This window comes from Vollenhovia emeryi, unplaced genomic scaffold (genome assembly GCF_000949405.1).
Source record: "Vollenhovia emeryi isolate VEMERY1.0 unplaced genomic scaffold, V.emery_V1.0 DF939128.1, whole genome shotgun sequence".
Classification (NCBI taxonomy): Eukaryota; Metazoa; Arthropoda; class Insecta; order Hymenoptera; family Formicidae; genus Vollenhovia; species Vollenhovia emeryi.
In genome coordinates, this window is record NW_011967238.1 from 2,045,514 (window position 1) to 2,067,205 (window position 21,692).

The window sequence follows — 21,692 nt, forward strand, 5'->3', positions numbered from 1 at the left end:
GCGAGTTAGCGTAGCTATTTCTTCTTAACTACTTTAAATGCGAGCAAATGAGATTTGTCGTTCCATCATCGGAGAATTTTTCTTCATAAAACTTGAAGAATTTTCCGCAGTCGGAAATCGCGATGAGAGTAAAAAGAGAATTACGTTGAGGTGGGTCGATGCGGTTCTCGTTATAATGGGGATTGAAACGCGCGTACGTCATTAATTAACAAGGGGTATTCACCGCAAGGGTTTAAATATTTGTCCAGAGCATCCAGCTATTACCATGATTTACAGGGAAAATGAGAGCCCGCCGTTGAGGAGGAAAAGAGAGGGTGAGAGAGAAAGGGAGATGGGGGGGAAGGGACGAGTGCGGTCCAACCATGTCAGATTCGGGAGGCTCTCCCAATTCACGAAGGGATCGATCCACGCACGTGAATGGGCTACGAGCTCGGAAACAAAACAATGGGTCTCGTGGTAGGAGCAACAGTGTCTGGGCAGAACATCGACAACACCTAGGCTGTACTCTGGGGGAAAAAAGGACAGCAACCCATTTTGGGGCCCACAATTAGTAATCGAATTATTTGGATTGTTCGTAAACTCTACTTTGGGAAAAATGTTGACTGTTTCTGTTTGTAGTTAAGCAACTTAATATTTCGGTCAGTGCCTCGTAAGTGGAAATTATTTTTGCGTTACTGAATTTTATTTTAGTGGAACCATTCAATTTCAGCACTTCCAACAGTTGTAAAAAATATTCTGCTAAACGCGGCCGATGTTAACTCAATATAATTTGACAATGTTTTCTGAATGTTGAATTGTATCGTTTACAAGACGTTACAATTCAGCGGACATTAGACGTTTTTGCAATATCTTTCCAACATTGAATCTACGTTTCGTCACATTGATGCAATATTGCAATGTTGTGATGAAACGTTTATGAGATGTTGATTCAACATTTGTGTGCTGGGAAATAGGCATTTTGCTCTGATTAAACGCAAGCTACGAGGGTATCTTTAAGACGGATAAGTCATCCCTCCCTGCACTATTCTTCACCCCGCGCTAATAGTTTTACGTAATTCGTCGATCCTAAGGTGGCATTTCGATCAGCGAATTACGCAAAATTATTATCTACTCGACACCATACTCGTCGCTAAATTAGCGGAGGAGGAGAGCGTGGAGATCGAGAGACGGTGGTTTCTCGTTTCCGGGGGGGAATTAAATCCGATCCGCGCGAGTCTGCACAAGTTCTCAAGGATGCAAGGTAGAAGGCGGGCGCGGCGCGAAGGCGCGATCCCTCATTGTCAGTATCTCTCTCTCGGAGTGTCAAAGCTTACAGCATCGACGCGTGCGACGCGGATTATATTACCGGGGAGCTAAATTATGATACAGCCAGTGTGAGGGAGATCGCTCCGCCTCTGCCCGTCTCACACGCGTCGCTTTTATCTTTAACATAACACGACCTTCGCTTATCAACTTCGTCCACGAGACCTTTGAAGTTCGGGACGCGGAATTTCCTCTGCGAACCCAAAGTTCAGCCCCTCCCGCCTCGTTCTCTCTTTAATTAATTGCCTCTTGGGGCAGGACGACGATGCGATATGGAGCGTTCGATAAAGTATCGGAGTTATTTTTAATCCAATTAGCCCGCTGACTCTTTCCTTCCGTACTCGACGCGAAATCTCCGCCCGGACGCATCCCCGTGCGACGGAAAAAAAAATATAAAAGTTAATCCCCGATCCTCTTAGTCACCCGTCAAAGCTGTCTGCGCGTTTCCCGCCACTCTCCGCCTTCCCTACCTGTCGCTCTTTCGCCGGAAAGTCTCAAAGTCCGTTGGTAACTCGTTCATTGTAACTCGGGCTCGCAACATCGACAACCATCCGCCGTGACGCGCGATGGCATGTCGTGCACCGTCGGTGCATTCCGTGAACGCGTACCGTGCGGACGTACGCACACCTGTACGCACGGTCAAGCAGGTGACAAGCGTGTCACTCGGCTCGATGATTGGTAGATCGATAGGACTCTTGATTGAGCCTGATGGCTGGTCGCCGCCACCCCTGTCGTCTCTGTGATGTCAGCAGCCCACGGAGACCCCGGAGTCTCCGGAGCGCGATAAATAGAGGACCGGCGATAAGTGCCATGGCGGCGAGGAACGGGGGGGAGGGGGCTCCTATTCACAGACCGGTGACCCTTTCGAGAGTTCGCCGAGGCGAAAGGAGACTTTCCGGCCGCGTGAAGACAATGCGCCAGCCTATCTGCGCCGCTTCTTTTCTCTTCTTTTTTTCCTCTCCCTTTTTCTTCCTCATCCGAGGCCGCAACGAGACGCGTCAGCGATGCATCAGTGATGCAGATAAAGCGCGTCCCCGGCGGCTTCGCGTGAGGAGTGCCTCGAGGACGACTTCCGATTAAGATCCGCGTACGAAGCATCGATCCGCCCTGCATCCAGGGCGACGTGGAGACGAGAATGGACGTGATAATGACGCGCACCGACGGCTGACTCGAAACTCTGATTGACGCGGCCGTTCATCCCGCGTTAATCAATTGTCACGCTGTGTTCACTCAGCCTCCGTTCGCGTGCACGAATCTCGGTGACGGAAAACAACGCGAGGCTCGAGCGAAGAGCGGACAATCTTGCATCCGCGACGAATGTAACGCGGGATCAGAGAGCGACGCCCGGGATGAAACGAATACCAGATGTTCGTATATTTGTCAGCGTATCAAGGAGGGCAGGAAAGAGACCGTACAGAAGTCCGGAAACCGGAGTTAATCCGGAATTCGCAATGTACGTCGGATACGGGGTCCGCGATATCAAGATATATTGCGCGATTACGTCCTCCGTTGAGCTGAGATGAATGAAAAATTTCCCCTGTGACGTGCACCGGAATAACTTTCCACAAAAACGGCCTCGCGAATTGAATTGCGACCGATTACCGCAGGAGAGAGAGGCTTTGTGAAGCCTGACGCCCGGCGAGAACACAGAGAAAAGGCTTATCTCGCAAGAGCCGGAGGAAGCTTTTCAGATATTTCGTCGTGGACGGCGACGAACAACCAAGGCCGAATCGACGACGCCCACGTGTAAAAATGCGGGATGGTAAAAGGACGGCAAAGAAAAAAGGTGAAAAGAAAGGAAGGAGGCGGTGAAACAGCGCGGCTAAATGCCGCTGTTACACCGCCCACGTCCGAGGGTACAATAAAAATTTATTCACGCGGCCTTCCGACCCGCGCCCGTGGCGCGTCCCTCGATAAATCCCGACTTTTAAAGTGGCGAAGGGATTTGAATAGGATTTTACATTACGTTGCAGGCGCGACCCTTATGACGGCCGGGGACAAATCGTCCGGCGCGCGATGTACACACATTCCATGGACGCGCGGAAATCCGCGGTAAGCGCGGCCGCGCACGAACGAAAGATTAAATCCTCTCATTTACGAAGCTGTTTCCATAATCCGTGCGTCAGATCAAGGACAGGCGTGTTAAAAAATGCGCGTAAATTCTGCTCCGCCGCGGAACTGGGAGCGAGTCCGGAACCTTCATTTCACAGAGATGGAACGAAACTTTCGTGCGATCGAACTCGCTTCGCGCCGCAAGGCGCTCCGCGATGAATAATTTCAGACTTTGTACAGCGTGATCGAGAAAGGGAGATACGACGTGATCGCGGACTCGAGCGGCCAATGAAATTGTTTCGTGACGCTGGCAAGTGGAATTTCCGGTGACCGCGCGCGAAAGAGTCAACAAATTTCGAAGGAAACCGCCGCACGACGGAGAGAAGCGACTCTGCCCGCCCGCAGACTCGGACGCAAAGTTTTAATTAAACGCATCGGCAATTAAGCGCGCGGACACGTGTAGGATCGCCTGGAAGCGATCGCGAATTGTTGCGCTTCTTATGACCCGACATTCCGAAAATTTACCATTTCCTCAACCGTGTGTCACTTTGAGAGACGCGATACCGTGAACTCCAGCAATTCCATCTTACTAGAACCCCAGTTCCTCTCATCTACTAGCCGAATCTCTCGCTCTTAAGTATTTACTCTCTAAATGTGAATCGGTATATTATCGCAGAATTATTACATACTTATGACTGCGAATCGGTGAACATTCACTGTTTCCAGTGAAAATCCACCGATTAACTTTTAGGGAGTACGAAGTTCTCCAGCTTCTTCCTCTTTCCACTCTTTCCTGTCAAGGAGTGCAAGAAATCTTTCCTTCTAACATTACAATTACGTTTTTGAAGAACATACGCACCACTCGTCTTTACAAAAGGGCTTCGCCCCACGGAACGACACGGCCACGTCAATATCATTTTGAAATAAATTCTAATGGATGAACAATAGACGAACAACAGTTGCTACAATTTTTAACATAGGTCCTTTAAGATATAAAATCAATTAGAAATTAAAGAGGCCGTTTAGGACCGGGGCATAGGTGTAAGTAGCCAGTTAAATTAAATTATTAAGTGAATTCATATACCGTATTCTTTCCAACTTATCCTGTGCGCCAGTTACATACTAGTCTTATTAAAATAATTTATAAACGTGAATTCACTGACGATAACACTTCCACTTACGGGGATTAACCTGTGTTTTAAGACTAGTATGTAACTGGCGCACAGGATAAGTTGGAAAGAATACGGTATATGAATTCACTTAATAATTTAATTTAACTGGCTACTTACACCTATGCCCGGTCCTAAACGGCCTCTTTAATTTCTAATTGAACAACAGTTGTTTATCCTCCAAGTATTGCGTCGCTATTCGAGTAGAACACACGTGGAGTAGGGCTCTACGTCTCCCAGGGAGGCGGACGATGAGCGATTTGTACGCGAAATGATCTTGTTTGTGCGCCGAAGGAAGACCGATTGATTCGCAACTGGTCCTCGTCAATGACCCAATCGCGAAATGGGCCGATCGCGTTTTCTTCGCAGCGAATCGCGCGGATCATTTATTCCCGTCGTCATTCGTGAAACGAAGCGAAAACAAACAAATGTACGTCAAAGGAATATAACAAAATATCGCTGCCGCGTATACAAAAATACTTTGCGGACTTTAGTGTCGCGCGCGAGAGGTAGCCAGCTCGTTATAAACTCGTTATAGATATTTCCGATATTTGTTTGATGACGCCGCTCAGTGGTGCTGCTCAAAAGGGCGGCAACGCGGACGGAAATTAATAATGTTTATTTGCCACCGCGGGCGTAGTGCGACAAGATGCATTTTAGCGTCCGTGATATCTGAAATCTATCCAGTGCCGCGGCACGGCAACGTTAGAGCACCGCAAAGCGTGTGGAGAACGGGTTCTCAATTTTTGACATCATTAATTTAATGTCGCAAGGGTGACCGAAAGTGGTTGCGACTGTACGATCGATAATGCTTATCGCGGTTTCCATGGATACATCAGTCACAAAACCGAACTGTCCTACGCTCCTCGCGGTAACGCATCTTTCGTAAATGCCTCGCCCGTGATAGCAACCCGGCAAATCGCCAAGACCGGGTCTTAATTGCAAAGATAAAGATGATCAGCGCTCGTCGCTGAGGGCGGGTCCAGGTCGAGCGAGCGCGTGCGAACGGGCGATTCGCCTGGACGGATGCGCCAAGTCCGTCACCGTCACCGAAGCGAAGCCACTCGTTCGTGTTTGCTCGTTCTCCAGCTCGAGAGACGCGCAAATTCGAGATCCGTTCGGGAAACGTCCGTCCCGACGTGCGGGAGATATCAGCGAATGCTCAATCGATCGCGGTGGACTGACACGGCGTATCATTCCACGTACGCACTATTTGCGTATCCATTATCGGGGTATTATCGGGAGCAAACCCCACCAGAATACGGGAAAACTCGTCTCGCCGCGGTATTTCGATGATATTTCAGTATAACGGCCGCTTCGCGAGTTCTCAAGCATTGCCGAGCATTCCCCGGCGCGGATGTACCGAGTCGCGGCGCGATTTAGGCTGAATTTCGCCTTGACTGTAAGACGAATCGATCCGTCCGTTCACCGGCGCTGCGTCGAAAAATTCATCGTTGTTTCGGCCAGTCTCGGCAAACGGGAGAGACCGTCGCGGACGTTAACGCGGTCATGGGAGCCAACAATTTGCACGTCAAAGGCGGTCCTCGTTTGTCGTAACTCGCGAGAGTTATCGGCCACTGTCGGCCACCGCGCATTAAGCGAAATCGTCTGACATCAAGGCTGCGTTTCGAGCCAATTTAGAGGTAGGACCCGGAACAGGTCCGAGCTCAATGAAGCCGAGCCGCACTGGCGAGCTGATTACCGGCGTTTAAAGTACGATTTCGGTCAGCGTGGGCAAACCAAGCGCCTAACACCCACCGTTCGAATGGGATAAAAATGCCATGTCTAACTGACGTCGCGCGAAATATCGAATGGCAGGGGTTAAAGTAGCTTGCGAAATGTTTGAAAAGCCTTTCGCGCGTGCGTTTAGAGAATACCTGACTTTTCATTCGCGTTTTTCCCCGATCCGCGGGGAACGAGCGTCGATAACACTTTGAGATGGAAATTGCATTTGCGGTGTGAATAACTCTCTCTCTCTCTCTCATCTCCCTCGTTGGAATTCGTTTAAAGGGCCACATTTTCGGCAGCCGCGCGATTCGTTCGCGTAAATTAGCGATTAACGTAATTGTTCCCCGCGAGGCGCCTCGCGTATTTCATATCCGAATTTGGAGCTTGTAATTTATTTGTTAAAAAAGCGCTCTTGAAAGATTACAATCACTTTTGAGAAAAACGGACGGGAGCACTCCAAAGAGAGAGAGAGAGAGAGACAGAGAGAGAGAGAGAGAGAGAGCACCTCGCGCCTCGCATCGACGGAAAGAAATTAGTCGCCAGTAAGTTTCGCCCAAGTTTCTGACGGCGGCGAGCCGAGCTGCCCTTCGTAATTCCCTTCGTCGTGCTCCCCGATGCTCGTTACGCCTCGATTCAACCGGCGACTCGTGGACGACTCGAAAAACCGAGCCTAACGCCACGCTTTCCGCCAACTTGCAGAACTGAAGATATTCTCAAGAATGGAGTAGAGACCGCCCCGGACGAGAGGAAACGGGTCGAGATCTCTCGTCGCGAGTGCACCAACACGAGACGCATGGTGCGATGAGATCCGTGTACCCGAACATCACCGAAATGTACAATATGATCGTGCTGTGCAAACGGTGAGTGGCCTAGTGAGAAGTTATAAGCCGCGACTGCGACTTGTAAGCGATGGGCCTTGGAATATCACGAGCGCGCCGTTGACGACGATGTTCTATAATTCCAGGACGAGATCCTCGAAATACCCCGACCGGCACAATTACGGGCTGTGGACGATCGAGCCGAGTATCTTGAGCATTATCGGATATACCGTGGTCATTCCCGTAGTTTCCGCACTCGGGATAATCGGCAACTCCCTGATCCTCGCGGTCCACTTGAGAGCGAAGACATATTTGAAAGCGTCGACATACACATATTTAGTAGGTCGGTGGAGACGCCGCAGTCAGCTATGAATTAATGTGGAATTCACCCGCATCCGCTCCGGATTTGTTATTGTTATGCGCTCGGAGAGTGAATCCCCCGTAATCGCCCTCGATGACAATTATGCGAATCGAACTGGTCGCCAGCGAGGATTTCAGATAATCGGGATTGTTCGATACGCTCAACCTTGAAATATTCTAAGCGTTATTAACAGAGTTGGGAAAGTTACTTTATAACAGTATCTAATTACAGTTACAGTTTTTTTGCTAAAAATGTAATGCGATCTGCGGATGTTTAAAGTACATATAAAGCAACTCTCACTGTAACTATTAAATTAGTTATTACTTATCGAAAAAATGTAACTGAGTTAAGTTACAGTTACAGATGGAGAGAAAGTAACGAAGTTAAGTAAGAGTCGCCAAAAAAAAGTAACTGTAACTCCGTTACAAGTAACGAGTTACTTCCCAATCCTGGTTATTAATCACGCCGCTATATTAATGGCGTCGAGAATTCACACATTATTCTTACGCAGTGCTCGCGACCTCGGATCTGATCACCTGCGTCCTGATCGTTTTCTCCAGTCTGGCCAGGGGCGTTTTTCGCTGTCAGAGGGGCTGGCTGGAATTCGACGCGTTCGTTCACTTCCCGATCGGCTCCGTTACCTCGAACATCACAGTCTGGGCCGCGTTGGGTATGAGCGTCGACAGACTGATAATAGTCTGCAGGTAAAAACGCAGTAATTACTCATCACTTCGTTAGACTCGCAGATCAAGCTTTAACCCTTTCAGGATCACTGGGACATAAAAGTCCCACGTACATTACTGTCTTCTGGTTCCTTGAAACGCCGCTGTTCCACGTGTAGTATGTGCTACCGTCTGGCAGGAACATGTATAATTATTTCAAACTGAAGAAACGTTCGTTGACGTTAAATCATTGTATTCAAAAGTTATAAAAAATGTTTCAATACAAAATCTTAATAACTTACTGCAACAAAAAAACAATGGGGTCCTGAAAGGGTTGGAGATGTACGCGTTTCGTTGGCGAAAGGCATTCTTGATGGGCCGAAACGATTTAACGAGATTTGATTCCCACAGCATGCCGCGATGCAAGTCACCGAGGTTCTGCAGGCGGCAGGTAGCCCGCAAACTGATGGCCTTCGCCACCTGCTTCGCCATTTTGATTAATATACCGTACTGCTTCATGTACAGGTACAACGAGCGTGGCGATCTGGTGACGACCAATTTCTTTCACTCGCGGTAAGAAACGACGACAACTGTGATCGCGTGAAGGTGTGTCCTTGATGGTGCCCGATTTCCCATTTCAATTTCCCAAAATATTCCCAGCCACCCCTAACTCTCCGCGCGGAGAGATCGCATTAATAAATATGCCCACACCCATCCGTACTTTTCCCTATTCTTCTCACAAATTCAATTTTGCCCGAAACCCAAATAGCGCCGGGATGGTCTTTTGCAGGTGGTACAATCTTCAGAATTGGCTTCAATTCGTAATATTCGGCCTGATACCGGCCGCATTTCTGCTCGTCGCGAACGCCATTATGTTATACTCCGTGAGGAGGGCCCTCAAGCAGAGAGAGATGCTGCTGAAGCGCAAAAATATACGCGAAGGGAATCGCCTGCGGGTAACGTAACTACGTTAGCGCGAGAATCCGTGCGGGGAATGTTTACCGTACGTTTGCCTCGAGAAGTCCTGAAAAAGGCCGCTAAACCGTGTCCTGTAATTAGCTCCGACCTAAAAACACGCCTTCGGACAGGAGTCTCTCGATCGTGGACTATAGAAATCGTAATCAGTTCTGAACTCGCGCTGCGCCACTTCAGGATTCTGTCCTGCTCCGGAACCTGAATGAGCGGCTGTTGTACTTCACCACTTTAGAGTGTCTCGGGGCGCGATTTGCATGAAACTCATCCGGGAACCGAGTGGTATCCGGAAACAGAGTCTCGCGCGAGTCATTGTTGTCTCGCGTAATTGGAAAAGTTTCCCTCGAAAACCGACGATAACATCGCTGTCTTTGCGAGCGCAATTATTAAAACTTTGTCGGCGCTCGCTGCGTAGACAACCGCTTCTATTATCGCTTCGAAAAGCGTATCCGAGTGACTTTGATTCACTTATCTCGCTAGCGAATAGCTCGCTTCTCATTCCTTCTCATTCTTAAATATTCGTTATAGATTTTAAACTTTTTTTCTTTATTAACTAGAACTGCCCAGTACTACGTGAAATGTTCCCCAAGCGATACGCGTGTCTCAAAGATGTCTCGAAGACGTCTCGCTTTGTCTCGTTTCATCGCAATTGATTTGCCATCTGTCAGGATCAAGCCCGGCTGACGATCATGCTGGTCGGTATCGTATTTCTCTTCCTGGTGGGCGAGCTGCCAACTCATTTAGCGTCGCGTCGCAGCGCTGTGTCTCTGCTTTACGGTGGTGATCCCTTCAAAGTTCGCGAGGACATCATGGAAAGGTGGGTGATGAAATGTGCTATACGCCGCGACGATTGTTAAAGCAGTCTTGGTCAAAGGGATACGCGCGTTGCGCGTTGAAAGGAAAGTTTTTCCCGTGGGACGCTGTTAAAAGAGAAACGTGGTCAAAAGCACAATAATTTTTGCTATCAAACGTAAAGGAGGAAAAGTATGATGCGCGAGATTCAAACTTTCTACTTTTCAGAGCATTTTAATCTAGATCAACATGACGGCGAAATTGTAAAAGATTTTCTTTATATTGTAAAGGGGGATGCCACTTTATATATATATATATAAATTAATTTCAAAGTTGGAATATGGTACGTGTGAAGCCGTGCGTTCTTCTATTGTCCCTATAATTTATTCACTCTGTTGTGCATTTCCGCAGCTTCCGTATGTGGGCGACTTTTCTCAACGCACTAGCGAGTTCGACGAATTTCATACTCTATTGTATGCTGAGTCCATACTTTTTCGTGCATTTGAAACGCATGTTACTTCCGGAGCACGTTGTGAGAAGGAAATACGCTAGGGGAGGACCGATCGCTTACTTTCACCAACAACCACGTGGCACAGCAAAATGCGAAATATTTGTATTATAGCATTACTGAGATAAAAATGATCGGTAAATCCTATCTACAGATCTTTATTAAGGACACAATACAATAATCACGCAAAGTTACGAAAGCCAGTTTATTCCTACGGCAATTATTCCCTAATGACAAGTAATCGTGAACGCGTTGTCCACAAATGCGCATCTCTTCCATTTCTTAATTATAGAAAGTCTTTCAGCAATCTTCACCGTAAAAGTCGACTCGATGAAAATAGACTGCGCTTAAAAATGTAACGCGTTTAACGTGATACACGATGCGACACGTCGAGATTCATTGTTTTACGATGGTGAAGAGACGGTTGATACCACGTGACAAGAACATGCTTGTCACCCGATCCCCAACGATCTCGCGGCTTCTGCTGCTGAACATTCTCTTTAATGGGAATCGACAGGAACACTTCCGACGCTGGGGGCAATTTCGTACGTGATTGTTCCTGGCTTTTGCGGAGCTGTCTTCTGTAGAGCTGCCTAGCCAGAAGATAGACCAGCTCTATTACGCTAATCACTGAACCACCGAGGCAGAGACCGAAGATACCACCGAAGGATGCTGAAATGTTATAATTCGCGCGACATGCTTAGACTGGAATCTGATGACAAATTAAATTGATCGAGGATAAGCGAATTCTCTCTCCCCGGCGCTAATCAGAATCCAACCCACCGAGTAACGAATCCCAGCTGAGGATGCTCTCCTTGCGGTACTCGACGTACGAATTGTCACCGAAAAATACATATACGAAAGACACATTATTTATATCGTAGCCGTGCCTGCAATGGTATGAGAATGAGCCTGCGTACTCCGTGACAATAATTGTACCAGTAATCGCGAAAAAGTTAATATTCTTTTCAGCGAAGACACGAGTAGACTCACGTTAGATCGGAATCGAATCCCACGTCCTCCATTTTTACACTTTCCGGGTTGATTTGATACAACATATCGGAGCACTGAGGCAGGCACCTTCTGCAAGTTCCCATCTTCGCGTAATCTGGCATTGATTCTGAATTTTAGAAAATGGCACTGTGTGTAACTTTGTAACAATCAGATGTGTGATGTATTCGATTGCAAAATTGTATGTGCGTCTTGTGTGCGTGTGATCGATACGTATAAAATTTCTTACTTCGGATGCTCAACAAGCAATTTATATCTGGCAAGTAACATGTCCTCATCCCCCTGTCTGCCAGCATATTGAAAATCATAACGTTATGTAATATATTTAATTACTTTGTGTATTATTATATCATATTAATTGTATCCCCGATGATTAATCGTATTTTCAAAACGTTTCTTTCAAACTGTCCCTCTCAGCCTTCAAAGTTATAAAATTGAAATTGAATACAGCAGCTGTACGTTACTCCAAAAGCAAAAATCTGTTTCATTGAATAATTTAATAATCTTGTGCACACTCACGCGTCTCCGGATAGTAAAACGGCAGGCAGCCGCATACACGATATATGCGCTTGGCTATGCACTCTGATAAGCACGACTGATGACTGTAACGAATCTCGTTCGCTACCTGAAGGTGTATTTATTACAATCGTGCGAAATATGAAATTTAACGAAAGGTGCAAAATGTTCTTACGCTAATAATAAACAACGTCGGGCCAAAACTGTACAGGTGGGTGGGCACGTAATTTTACCTCGTCGTCGAAATAGCAGAGACGTTTCTTTCGGGGAATGCCCCGCAAACTTTCCATGCCTCTAATGGACGTGCCGGAAACGGATATCGCCAGGACGTGACCGGGTGGCACGGACGCGATGTGTGCACCGATATCGGGGAAATCGATTGGGTCGTGTATCATGATGGAGGCTCCTACGTAAGGACGCGAGGTAGCCTTGTACGTATGGGGCTCGATGTTCAAAGCGACCGCGAGTCCCACGTCGCGGCCGCTCCCGGGCACGTTCTAGAAAAGAAGATTCACCCCAGTGTGCAATCTCAGAAACACAGTCGGTCGAGATTAACGCGAGAACGTCGGGCGTTACCAGAATTTTTCGCACACCCGGCAGCTCGTCAGAGGTGACGTTGAAGTCGGTGGCATTCAAGCTCGTGTCGTTGGGCCTGCAGGATAATGACGAAAGCGTAAAGTAACGCGCCTAAATGTCGGACGAGCCTGCATCCAGGCTAGTGCCGAAGGATTCGTCGTTTATTTTGTTTTTTCATTACGCTTTGTATCAAATAAAGTCCCGAGAACCGAAGTCCTCGGAAGACAGAAACGATGAGCTTTTTTCTAGATGCAACTCACAACGAGATAAAGCGATGATCGTACTGAAATTTCATCCGACAAACAAACGACGAACCTTTGGCACCAACTTTGGCATGATATATCCGCGGGAGTTACATTTGTCTGATGTTTAGGTCGTAATGAGAATTGAAAGCGCAACAGAAACCCTCCCTCGACCTGACAGTTTTGAAGATCTTCCCGCAATCGTGAATCTTACCGATCCAAGCGCACCTCAACAGCAACGCGCTGCAAGGCTGCATCAACTGTATACGAGTGACATTGTTAGTTCTTAAGCGCTCGAATTTCTTTTAATCGAATCTTCGTGGCGACAGATTAATCATTAAAACAAAAAATTTTACCTGCTCCATGAGTTCTTCGACCGTTACATCGAGATTATCGAGGAGCTGTCTCGCGGTCACATTGTCTATCGAGATCTTATCGGGTCGTATCAGCTTCATTAGCGACGAGAAAAATTTGTCGCTGTCCTCCGCGGTGAATCCGTTCGTGTATCTATCGAACCGCGCAGAATCGGGACGTAATATCGGACATGGAGATTCAACTTCGCCGACCCGAAATTAATTAAACTAATTGTCGCATATAGATCGACGTATCAGATAGGTGCGGAAGATTTGTCGTATTTTATCAAATCAAATTGAAAGCAAATTTTCAACAAAAAGCAGACAAACAAAACTAACCGTTTCGGTATACGTTTTTCATCTAGAATTTTTTAATTCCCTTTTACCATATTTCTCGAGAAACCTCGATTTTCTAATTTTATTTAGAGGTTTCGTGAAAAACCAACAAACCTTTCGCGCCCCAACTCAACTCGAATAGATTTATTAATATCTTACAAATTCCTTGCAATAAGGTCGGCGTGTGGGCGGTACACTTTGTTATTGTTGCATATGGTGACGGCCGGAAAAGGCACGTCCCATATCGGATTCGACGTGTAAATGGTCGTCACTATGGGATTGTTGGAGTAATTCGCCCACAGGCGCAGCATTAGTATAACGCAGAACACGATGGACGATATGCAAACCTGTCGAATGTAAGAGTAAATTGCGTTTCCCGGACAGGTATTACTGACCTCATTCTTGCGCTCTTGAGATCACGAGATCCTCACCATGAACCAGAGAGCACTCTCGATTATCGACGATCCATCTATACTTATGTAGCGAAAGCCATGTAGACTTGTATGCTCGTAAAACCATCCCAGATACTTCTTCACCCCGTACGCCAGGCTTTTGCGATATCCTGCCACGGTACGCACGATATCGATTTGTTCAACACGCAGAAGAGATAAGCAATTACAGATGTTGACAATGACGAATATTAATAAGCATCAATGTTAATTAACAAATTTAAATAATGTTAATATCTTACTAGATTTTAAACCGTTGAATTTGGACGCCTTGTTCCAGTGTGTCTTCATGTTTCCAGAAGCTAGCGCGTTAATGCTTATGAAAAACAAACTGGCACATGCCAGGGGAACCACCGAATGACTAGATATATTGCCGGACGCGTACTGTAATTTCTTCGGCCGCGCGGCTACTCTTCATTTCCGGCTCGATCGCTGCGTGTCATTCAATTTTCTACCAATATCCCTAAGTAAATTCGATGGAATGGCATTAAGGTCCCAGTAATGGCACAAGATCCCAGTGGCTCATACCTGAACGTCCACTCTATTTTGATTGTCCGCTCGCGAAGGCCACGAATTATTTACTCCAGTATCGCGGTGCTCTATAATTTTAGGTTCATTACATTCGGCTAGTTTTCTGTTAAGTAATTGGATAACTATCGCGTTTTTCAAAGCGCGACACAAATTCGCTGTAGTACCGGAGGTCTAAATATATCTACACAAGCATTTGACACATTTATCCAGTGATTCCAATAAGAATTCGAGTAATTTTCTGCTGAGTAATTGGAACGTGCGCTATCGCTCTCTTCGAAAGCGTGACATGTTTAACAAAATTTCACACATTTATACCTGAATACGTCTACACAAGTCCGATGCATTTTATAAGTTTATCGCACTTTCAATAAGAATTGCTTTGATCCGCTAAGAACTTAAGCGTGTCCTTTTATCTATAACAATTATTAATGATTCGTCGTACCGAGTCGCAATGTCAAGGAGTAGCGGCAGGGCGAGTTGAATCCGCCCGATGGCTCACTCGATGAGATAAAAAGATAAAGGCGCTTCTCCTTTGTACTAACTTTTATTTGACAAATAAAAAGTATCTGTTACAAATAATTGTAAACTGTTTATCTTATACAGTACACGTAATCGTGATACGTACGAGTGTATAGCGCTCTCTCTTTCTCTCTCTCTTCCACTTTTGTGATAATGCACGTTATCTCTTTCAACCCTCTCGCCATAGCAAAAGCCCAGTTGTAACAAACCGGTTTATCTATCTGGCGTCGATATTTTCCCCATGCACACACGCACTCGGACACGCACACGCGTCTATACACGCATATCCTCGCGCACTGTCATTCATTCACGCGTGCTCATGTGCCTCATCGTAATGAAATGGGTTACAGTTAACAAGTGTATGTACGTGTATGTGTGTGTTTGTGTTAGACGAAAAATGCATAACACGCGGACGAAGCTGCGCGTGGTATATAGTTTTGATTCATTTGCGGTCTCATTCGCATGTCTGTTCAAACGGGTGGGACCGCGATTACCCCTGCCATGTGGATCTCGGCGGACCGAGACGATTCCGCGAAACTATTCGCAGATCGACAGCCGTTAACAGTTTCTCTGACGTTGAAATAAATTACGCGATATCTAGCTTCATAATCGAAAAAATAAATCTACAAAGTACGTGTCTTGCGTAACGTGGGGCGTCACGCGACGAAACAATATATTTCTTTCTCGGTGTACGCTTCAATTTGAACAATGATTACGATACTAGAAACGAAAAAGAATTAACAAAAAGGGAGAGAAAAGAAAGAAGCGAATTGGGAAATCTCGTCACGGCCAATCGCGCCGATCTTTCTGCGAACCGGTCGGGCGGAATCTTGTTGCGAGAATAATGGGGAATCGCTGCTAACTCCGTTAAGTCCATCGCACACGCGAATTTACATACGGATCGTGATTTCACTTGACATTTTATGCCGAGCGTCATTGCTCGAGCCCTTTGTGTACCTATGCAAATCCGCGCGCGCGGTGATCCCGAAAACAGGCTGCGAATGCGTCACCTAACTGCCTACTGGTCGGTACACCTTTGTATAATGGACCACCACGGCCCACGGTCAAGATGCTTAAAAATGCCCTTCGTAGGCACCCTGATAGGGGTGACGTCTACTGACCAGACTAAATGTACTTTCAGGGGCTGGAGGAGAGAGAGAGGAAAGGATGTTACGAGTTAACTCGGGGCTGACCATCGGTACGCAGGGGAAACTGGAAAAACGGCGATTAGAGTGTCACTGTTACGTTTGACCGTACTTTCTCCATTTTTTTTCCCTTCTTATCCGTCAAAAGGGTTGTACTAGCTTAATATAGCCCGGCATACATCATAACAATTCGACCCTCCAACGGGCGCGGGTTCAAGGGTGACATTACTTGGCCATGTCCGATGGTATTAAATCGACTCCGGGGCGGAGCTCTCGCGATTACGATCGCTCGAATGACTGTGCGACGGCTAAATAACGCTTTTTTTTTGTTTCAGTACAATCGTTTTTAATTGCACTTGGAAAATCATCAACGCCGCTATTTGTCAAAAGGTACATCCGTTCGAGCAGTCATGTTTCAAAGTGCTATATAGTAGAGGTATATATTTACAGAGATCAAGTTGTATGCTGAATCCGGCTGTTATCTTTATAATATTCGCAATCGCGCCTTCGTATCGGAATTTCAGCGTAAGGATTTTGCACATCGACGAGGGTGATTGTAACGAACAATCTGATATATATATGTGTATATATATAGCATGATACATATATATATGCATATGTATATATAGCATGATACACATATATATGTATATATAGCAGTGGCAACAGCGTCATAGTTTTAGACCAATTCACTCGAATTCGCACGTTTCTCGCGAAGTCCTGTACAATATAATATAAAAAATAACTGCATAGCAAATGAAGAAAGAAAAACAATTGAAAAATGTTTCATTCACACATATCAGAGAACAGTGATGATTCATCAATACACCACTGCTACGATGGATTTCGTCCTAATCATATGCTAAACCAAATCGTTCGGTAGCGGTTCGCTCTTCGCCGATGGTGCCCCCTTCAACTTACATCTCTTTATTAAGCCTAAATATTTCTACCCATTAGAATGCTAAGAACGCTCACGCGTCCGCTAGGGGATGAAGGGTGTAATTAATACAGATTTGGGATAGGATATAATAACGCAAAAGTATTCTTATCAATAATCATACAGTAATAATTAATAATAACTACAATAATAATGCAACAGCAGAAACGCATACACATGCCGGTGTATGCGGCAATTAAGGAAGGGAAAGGGACATTAGTGGGTCTTATGTACAGTTTCTTTTTTGCGAATACACTTGTCAGTTCTTTTCCGGCGATTACGTTTACCTAGTAAAATCTATCTTTCTCTCTCTCTCGCTCGACCTCTCCGTTCCTTCGACACTGTTGCCCTCGCATTCACTCTATATGCGCTCTTATTCTTAGATTTTCGTAGGATTAGAATTTGTAAAGAATTTATCAAAAAGCTGGAAAGAAACGTAACGGGAAAAGTGTGCGTTGTCAGGTCTCGATGTTCAGGAGAGTCGCGTCTAACGGTTTCAAATTGGCTGTCTCGCGCCAGCGTCTCGATTGTTCGTTGGCACAATCTGTACAATTCAAAATTAAAACGCATTGATTTTCCGTCGGGCGAAAGAGACAAGAGCTAACGATGATAACGAAAAAAAAAATGAGAAAAAGAAGATACACGATGATTGCCTGCGAAATAGCCGCGTGTTTTACGGTAAAAAAAATGGATCAATCTTTGGACTTCCATTAGAGGATAAATATGTTTTCTTGGGAATGCTAACATTTCTCGGGGAGCATGGTGCGGTTGCTCGCCAGTTTGAAACCCCCCGCTGTCACATCGACAGTATGTGTCACGCGGACACGATACAAATAAGAGAATTCTATACTAAAGAAAGGCCGATATCGAAAACGTTAACGGTACTCGATTCGTAAATCGATTTACTCTGCAGGCTGCAATGGGCGACTACCATCCTTGAAAAGGACCGCCACATCAAGGTCACGTTAGCATCGACCACAAGCGTTTATCTTCCTGGGAGAGGGTGATTCGCGTGTGGTGTGTGTATATACAGGGTGTCAGTGAATGTTTAGGATTTATTTTTGGGTAGAAAAAGCGGACCAAACTGATCCGCTTTATCTCAAGTCCTCCTCTACCATTTTGCAATTTTCGCAATAGTTAATGAGTTATTATTTTTAAAAAAATTGTCTTAGCCCGGCCAATCGTCCAGTGTAAGCGCGCAGTGAGATGTAGCCAATGGCAGGCTCGTGATCGAATAAATATCTATTGTTGTAGGCATACAGGATGTTGTTCATGTGTAACTGTTGCCGTTTTTAATAAACAACTTCGGCGCGGGCCTGCCTCGCCACGCGCTTGCGCCGGGAGGGAGGCTAGACTAAGATGGAGAATTTTTACAATTAATAACTCATTAACCATTGCGAAAATAGCAAAAGGGTAAATATTCACTGACACCCTGGATGTATGTGTGCATATATATGTGTATGTGTGTGTGTACGTGTGTTCGTGTGTGTTTGTGTGTGTGGTGTCGTAAATTCTACGGATTACCCCCCTGTGCGTAGCACTTTGCCGGAAGTACCCCAGTTTCTTGCGCGCGTTTCTGCAGGTGCATGTCAAATGTACTTGTTTCAGGTTTCACTTTCAGCGTTTGTATGTGTTTGCCCAAGAAATATTTCTAAAAAAAAAGTTACAAAAGCGCATCTTTGGCTCCCCTCTTCCCCGAATGCATCCCTCACCATGTCTTAGTAATGATCTGCATTCTCGTGTACGCTGAAACAGAAAGAATAACCGAGTTTTCGTTCAGTCGAAAGGCCAGTGACAATTAGAATCGGAAAACAACGGGTGGAACTAAAACAATAATGGCACATCTTCTTACGTTAACTTTTAGAATTGGTCTCTTTCTGTTAGGAGCTATTTTCTAACAATGATTCGTAGGGGACCAAGCGTAGAATGACAAGAATGCAAACATCTCATGTGTAAATAAGATAAGTCATCGATAGAAAAAGCCTTAATTTACATGGTACTTGAACGATACGCTAAACGTACTCGGAATAAATCGCAATGACAATAGCGCACGAAGCCTTAATTGTATTAGTATGCATCAAGAATGGAATCGGGTTACATGAGTTAACAAGAATCCGAGATGACTCAAGTACGAATAAACGCTACAACCGTTATCTGGCCGCAATTACTCGATGATTGTAGTCACATTGCTGAAGGAAGCGTTACTGTTTATTAGCGCGAAATTACGGCGCGTCGATGAGCAAAACGGGGCGCAGCGGGAATGGTGTTAGTTCCGAAAGCAGGTCTCAGGCAGAGGCGAAGTTCTTGAGCGCCTTTGTAGGATGATTAGTGATTCCTTGTTACATCGAAAGTAGAACAACAAAATCACTAGTCTTCCATACAACGGTGCTCCATTCCTCACGCTGGGTTAGAGATTTCTCCAGCGCGTCGTCCTCCCATCCGTCTTTCTCTCTATCTCTCTCCTCTCTCTTTCTCTCCGTTCAAACTCCTTCACCTTTGCGGACATTTTATAGTCGCCTCGATCGTTTGGTTAGTCGAATTGTGTTAGTTCCTAAAGATGTGATGAGCCCGATGCGATGGCGCCGATGCCGGTTATAAAGCGGATGAAATACGAGAAATTATTGTCACGCATGACAACGACGAAGGAGCGTACTCCAAAGATTAGACACAGCAGCATATAAAATCGAAGACTCTGAATATGTCATCATGTATCATTCATAAAATAATATTGTGCACAATAAATCGACTTTACTGCATTCGCAAGAAAGTATTTACCAAGTTAATTATGCAGTGTTTGTAAAGTTAACTATATTCATGTTGCATAATATTTTGTGTGTATTAAGTTAATTATGTAGCGTTTATAAAGTTAAATATACCTTTTGAGATTAAAGACAGCATTATATATGTATACATGAATTATAATTCTCTCCTTTCTTCGATTTTATTTTAACAATTATCTTTTTATACCGTCAAGATATTTATGCAAAGCTTCGCAAAATCATAACAAAGTGATGGCGCATGAAATGACAATAATATGAATATTACAATGTCATACAAGCATTATATCGCACAATTTTTATTGCGTAGTCACAAGATGTACATGCTTAAACATCAAGGCTTCGTAATAGATTCTTCTACGTTTAATGACGCATTTAACACTAAATATGTTCGATTCCAAGTTTGGCCTATAAAGGCGCTATTTTACAGTGTTAACATGAAATAAAAAGCAGGTTCTTATGTTTAACGTTAAGTACATAGTAGGAATATGATATTAAAGTATCTGATCAAGTGTTGCAACAATTACCTCTGCTGCAGCAGGTACTGGGCCATTTGTATCTGACTGGGAATTCCAGTGATGGTGATGATGCGATCGTTGCTACCAGGCAGTGGCTCGTCTATAGTTATTCCGGCACCACTGTCAGATCTGATTTTTCTGATCCTCGCACCACCTTTGCCAATTATAGCTCCGGCCAACTGCAAACAAAGATAAGAGATTCTGGTAAATAAGCATATCTTATTTCAATATATAAACTAAGACCAAATGTACTTCGGTCAAACAAAGCGACCATCATTAAACATAACGGATATCAATAAGAAATTAAGCAAGAATATTTACGTTGTTACAGAGTGTAAAACGAACACGAGAAGTTTATGGTCTACTTACGTCTTTAGGAATGGTGACTTGTGTACTGGTCTTGTTTCCACTCATGTTGCCCTGGTTGCCTTGGTTGTTTCCACCCATAGGTGGGCCACCCATTCCCGTGTTATTGCCGCCACCCAGACCATTGGGCGCGCCTCCTTGCATTCCCCATCCATCACCTGCGACCAAAGAAACATTAACGGCTCGTATTTCGCGGATAAATGCACATGCCCGAATATTTCGGCGACGTGCGACGATTTAACGGAACGCTCGTATCAGTATCTCAATCTTCGTCGCGGAACTTCAATATCGCTACCGCGATCAAGGACGTACGGGTCTTCCGATTGAAGGCGGAACCCGATCGAGATGTCCCTTTGATCAGCGCTTAAATGGATCATCAAGACTCCTTCTTACCGTTGTAATTTCCGCTGCCGTAGGGCGGCGGACCGCCTCGGTTTCCGCCACCGCCGCCACCACCACCGCCGCTACCGCCGCCGCCGCCGCCACCGTATCCGCCACCTCCACGACCGCCTTCGTAGCCACCTCCACCGCCGCCTCCGCCGCCACCGCTGCCCACACGCGAGTTACCGCCGTATCCGCGATCCGGCGGACCGCCGGACATTCCGCCGCCGCCGCCGCCGCCACCGCCTCCGCCTCCGCCGCCGCTGCCACCGCCGCCGCGCGGGCCGCCTCGTGGCGGCGGAAAGCCGCGGTTCATGTCGCCGGGACCGCCGCCGCGGTTGTCGCGTCTCGGCGGCATTCCACCACCCCCGGCGCCCCCGGCACCGCCGCCGCCGCCGCCGCCGCCGCCGCCACCGCCGCCACGGCCACCGGGCCCGCCAAATCCACCGACCTTGCCCTGACCACCATCGGCGCTACCATAACCACCGTAGTCATCAGCATAAAAGTCGTCGAAGTTGTGCGGGTCGTAGGGATTGTTCACACCCTTCAGCGGAGACTGAAAAATAGAACAATAATAGTTAAATCAAGACCAATTCTGATGCAAATCGATAGGAAATAAGATAGTCGTCAGTAAATTCAATATTTCAATTTCAATTGTTAATATTTCAATT

The 21,692-nt window shown here is 46.0% G+C and overlaps 2 protein-coding genes across 2 annotated transcripts in view; both read right to left on the reverse strand.

The window, feature by feature from the left end:
• Nucleotides 1-10,647: 10,647 nt before the first annotated feature.
• LOC105568715 (pickpocket protein 28-like) lies at nucleotides 10,648-14,138 on the reverse strand. The gene is made up of 10 exons (XM_012024584.1): nucleotides 14,090-14,138; nucleotides 13,558-13,807; nucleotides 13,066-13,216; nucleotides 12,824-12,969; nucleotides 12,468-12,543; nucleotides 12,125-12,388; nucleotides 11,895-12,000; nucleotides 11,358-11,484; nucleotides 11,148-11,254; nucleotides 10,648-11,036 (listed from the first exon to the last, which is right to left on the reverse strand). Exons 1-10 carry the CDS (start codon nucleotides 14,136-14,138, stop codon nucleotides 10,729-10,731), a joined length of 1,584 nt encoding a protein of 527 aa, XP_011879974.1. The 3' UTR covers nucleotides 10,648-10,728.
• A 768-nt stretch (nucleotides 14,139-14,906) lies between these two features.
• Nucleotides 14,907-21,692, reverse strand: part of LOC105568716 (heterogeneous nuclear ribonucleoprotein K) — a 66,577-nt gene continuing 59,791 nt past the window's right edge. The window contains exons 9-13 of the mRNA XM_012024585.1: nucleotides 21,303-21,577; nucleotides 21,034-21,188; nucleotides 20,644-20,798; nucleotides 20,284-20,453; nucleotides 14,907-18,725 (exon numbers count right to left, since the gene is read on the reverse strand). Coding sequence (XP_011879975.1) covers nucleotides 18,698-18,725; nucleotides 20,284-20,453; nucleotides 20,644-20,798; nucleotides 21,034-21,188; nucleotides 21,303-21,577 — 783 coding nt within the window. The 3' untranslated portion in view covers nucleotides 14,907-18,697. The remainder of the gene's footprint in view (nucleotides 18,726-20,283; nucleotides 20,454-20,643; nucleotides 20,799-21,033; nucleotides 21,189-21,302; nucleotides 21,578-21,692) is intronic.

Excerpts from the sequence above, each read along its gene's own strand:
- LOC105568715 (XM_012024584.1), bottom strand. The coding sequence starts at position 14,138 with ATGAAGACACACTGGAACAAGGCGTCCAAATTCAACGGTTTAAAATCT. Across the intron at positions 11,485-11,894 it reads GTTTTACTATCCGGAGACGC|AATCAATGCCAGATTACGCG; the intron begins GTGAGTGTGCAC and ends TCTAAAATTCAG. Across the intron at positions 11,037-11,147 it reads CAGCTGGGATTCGTTACTCG|CATCCTTCGGTGGTATCTTC; the intron begins GTGGGTTGGATT and ends ATAACATTTCAG.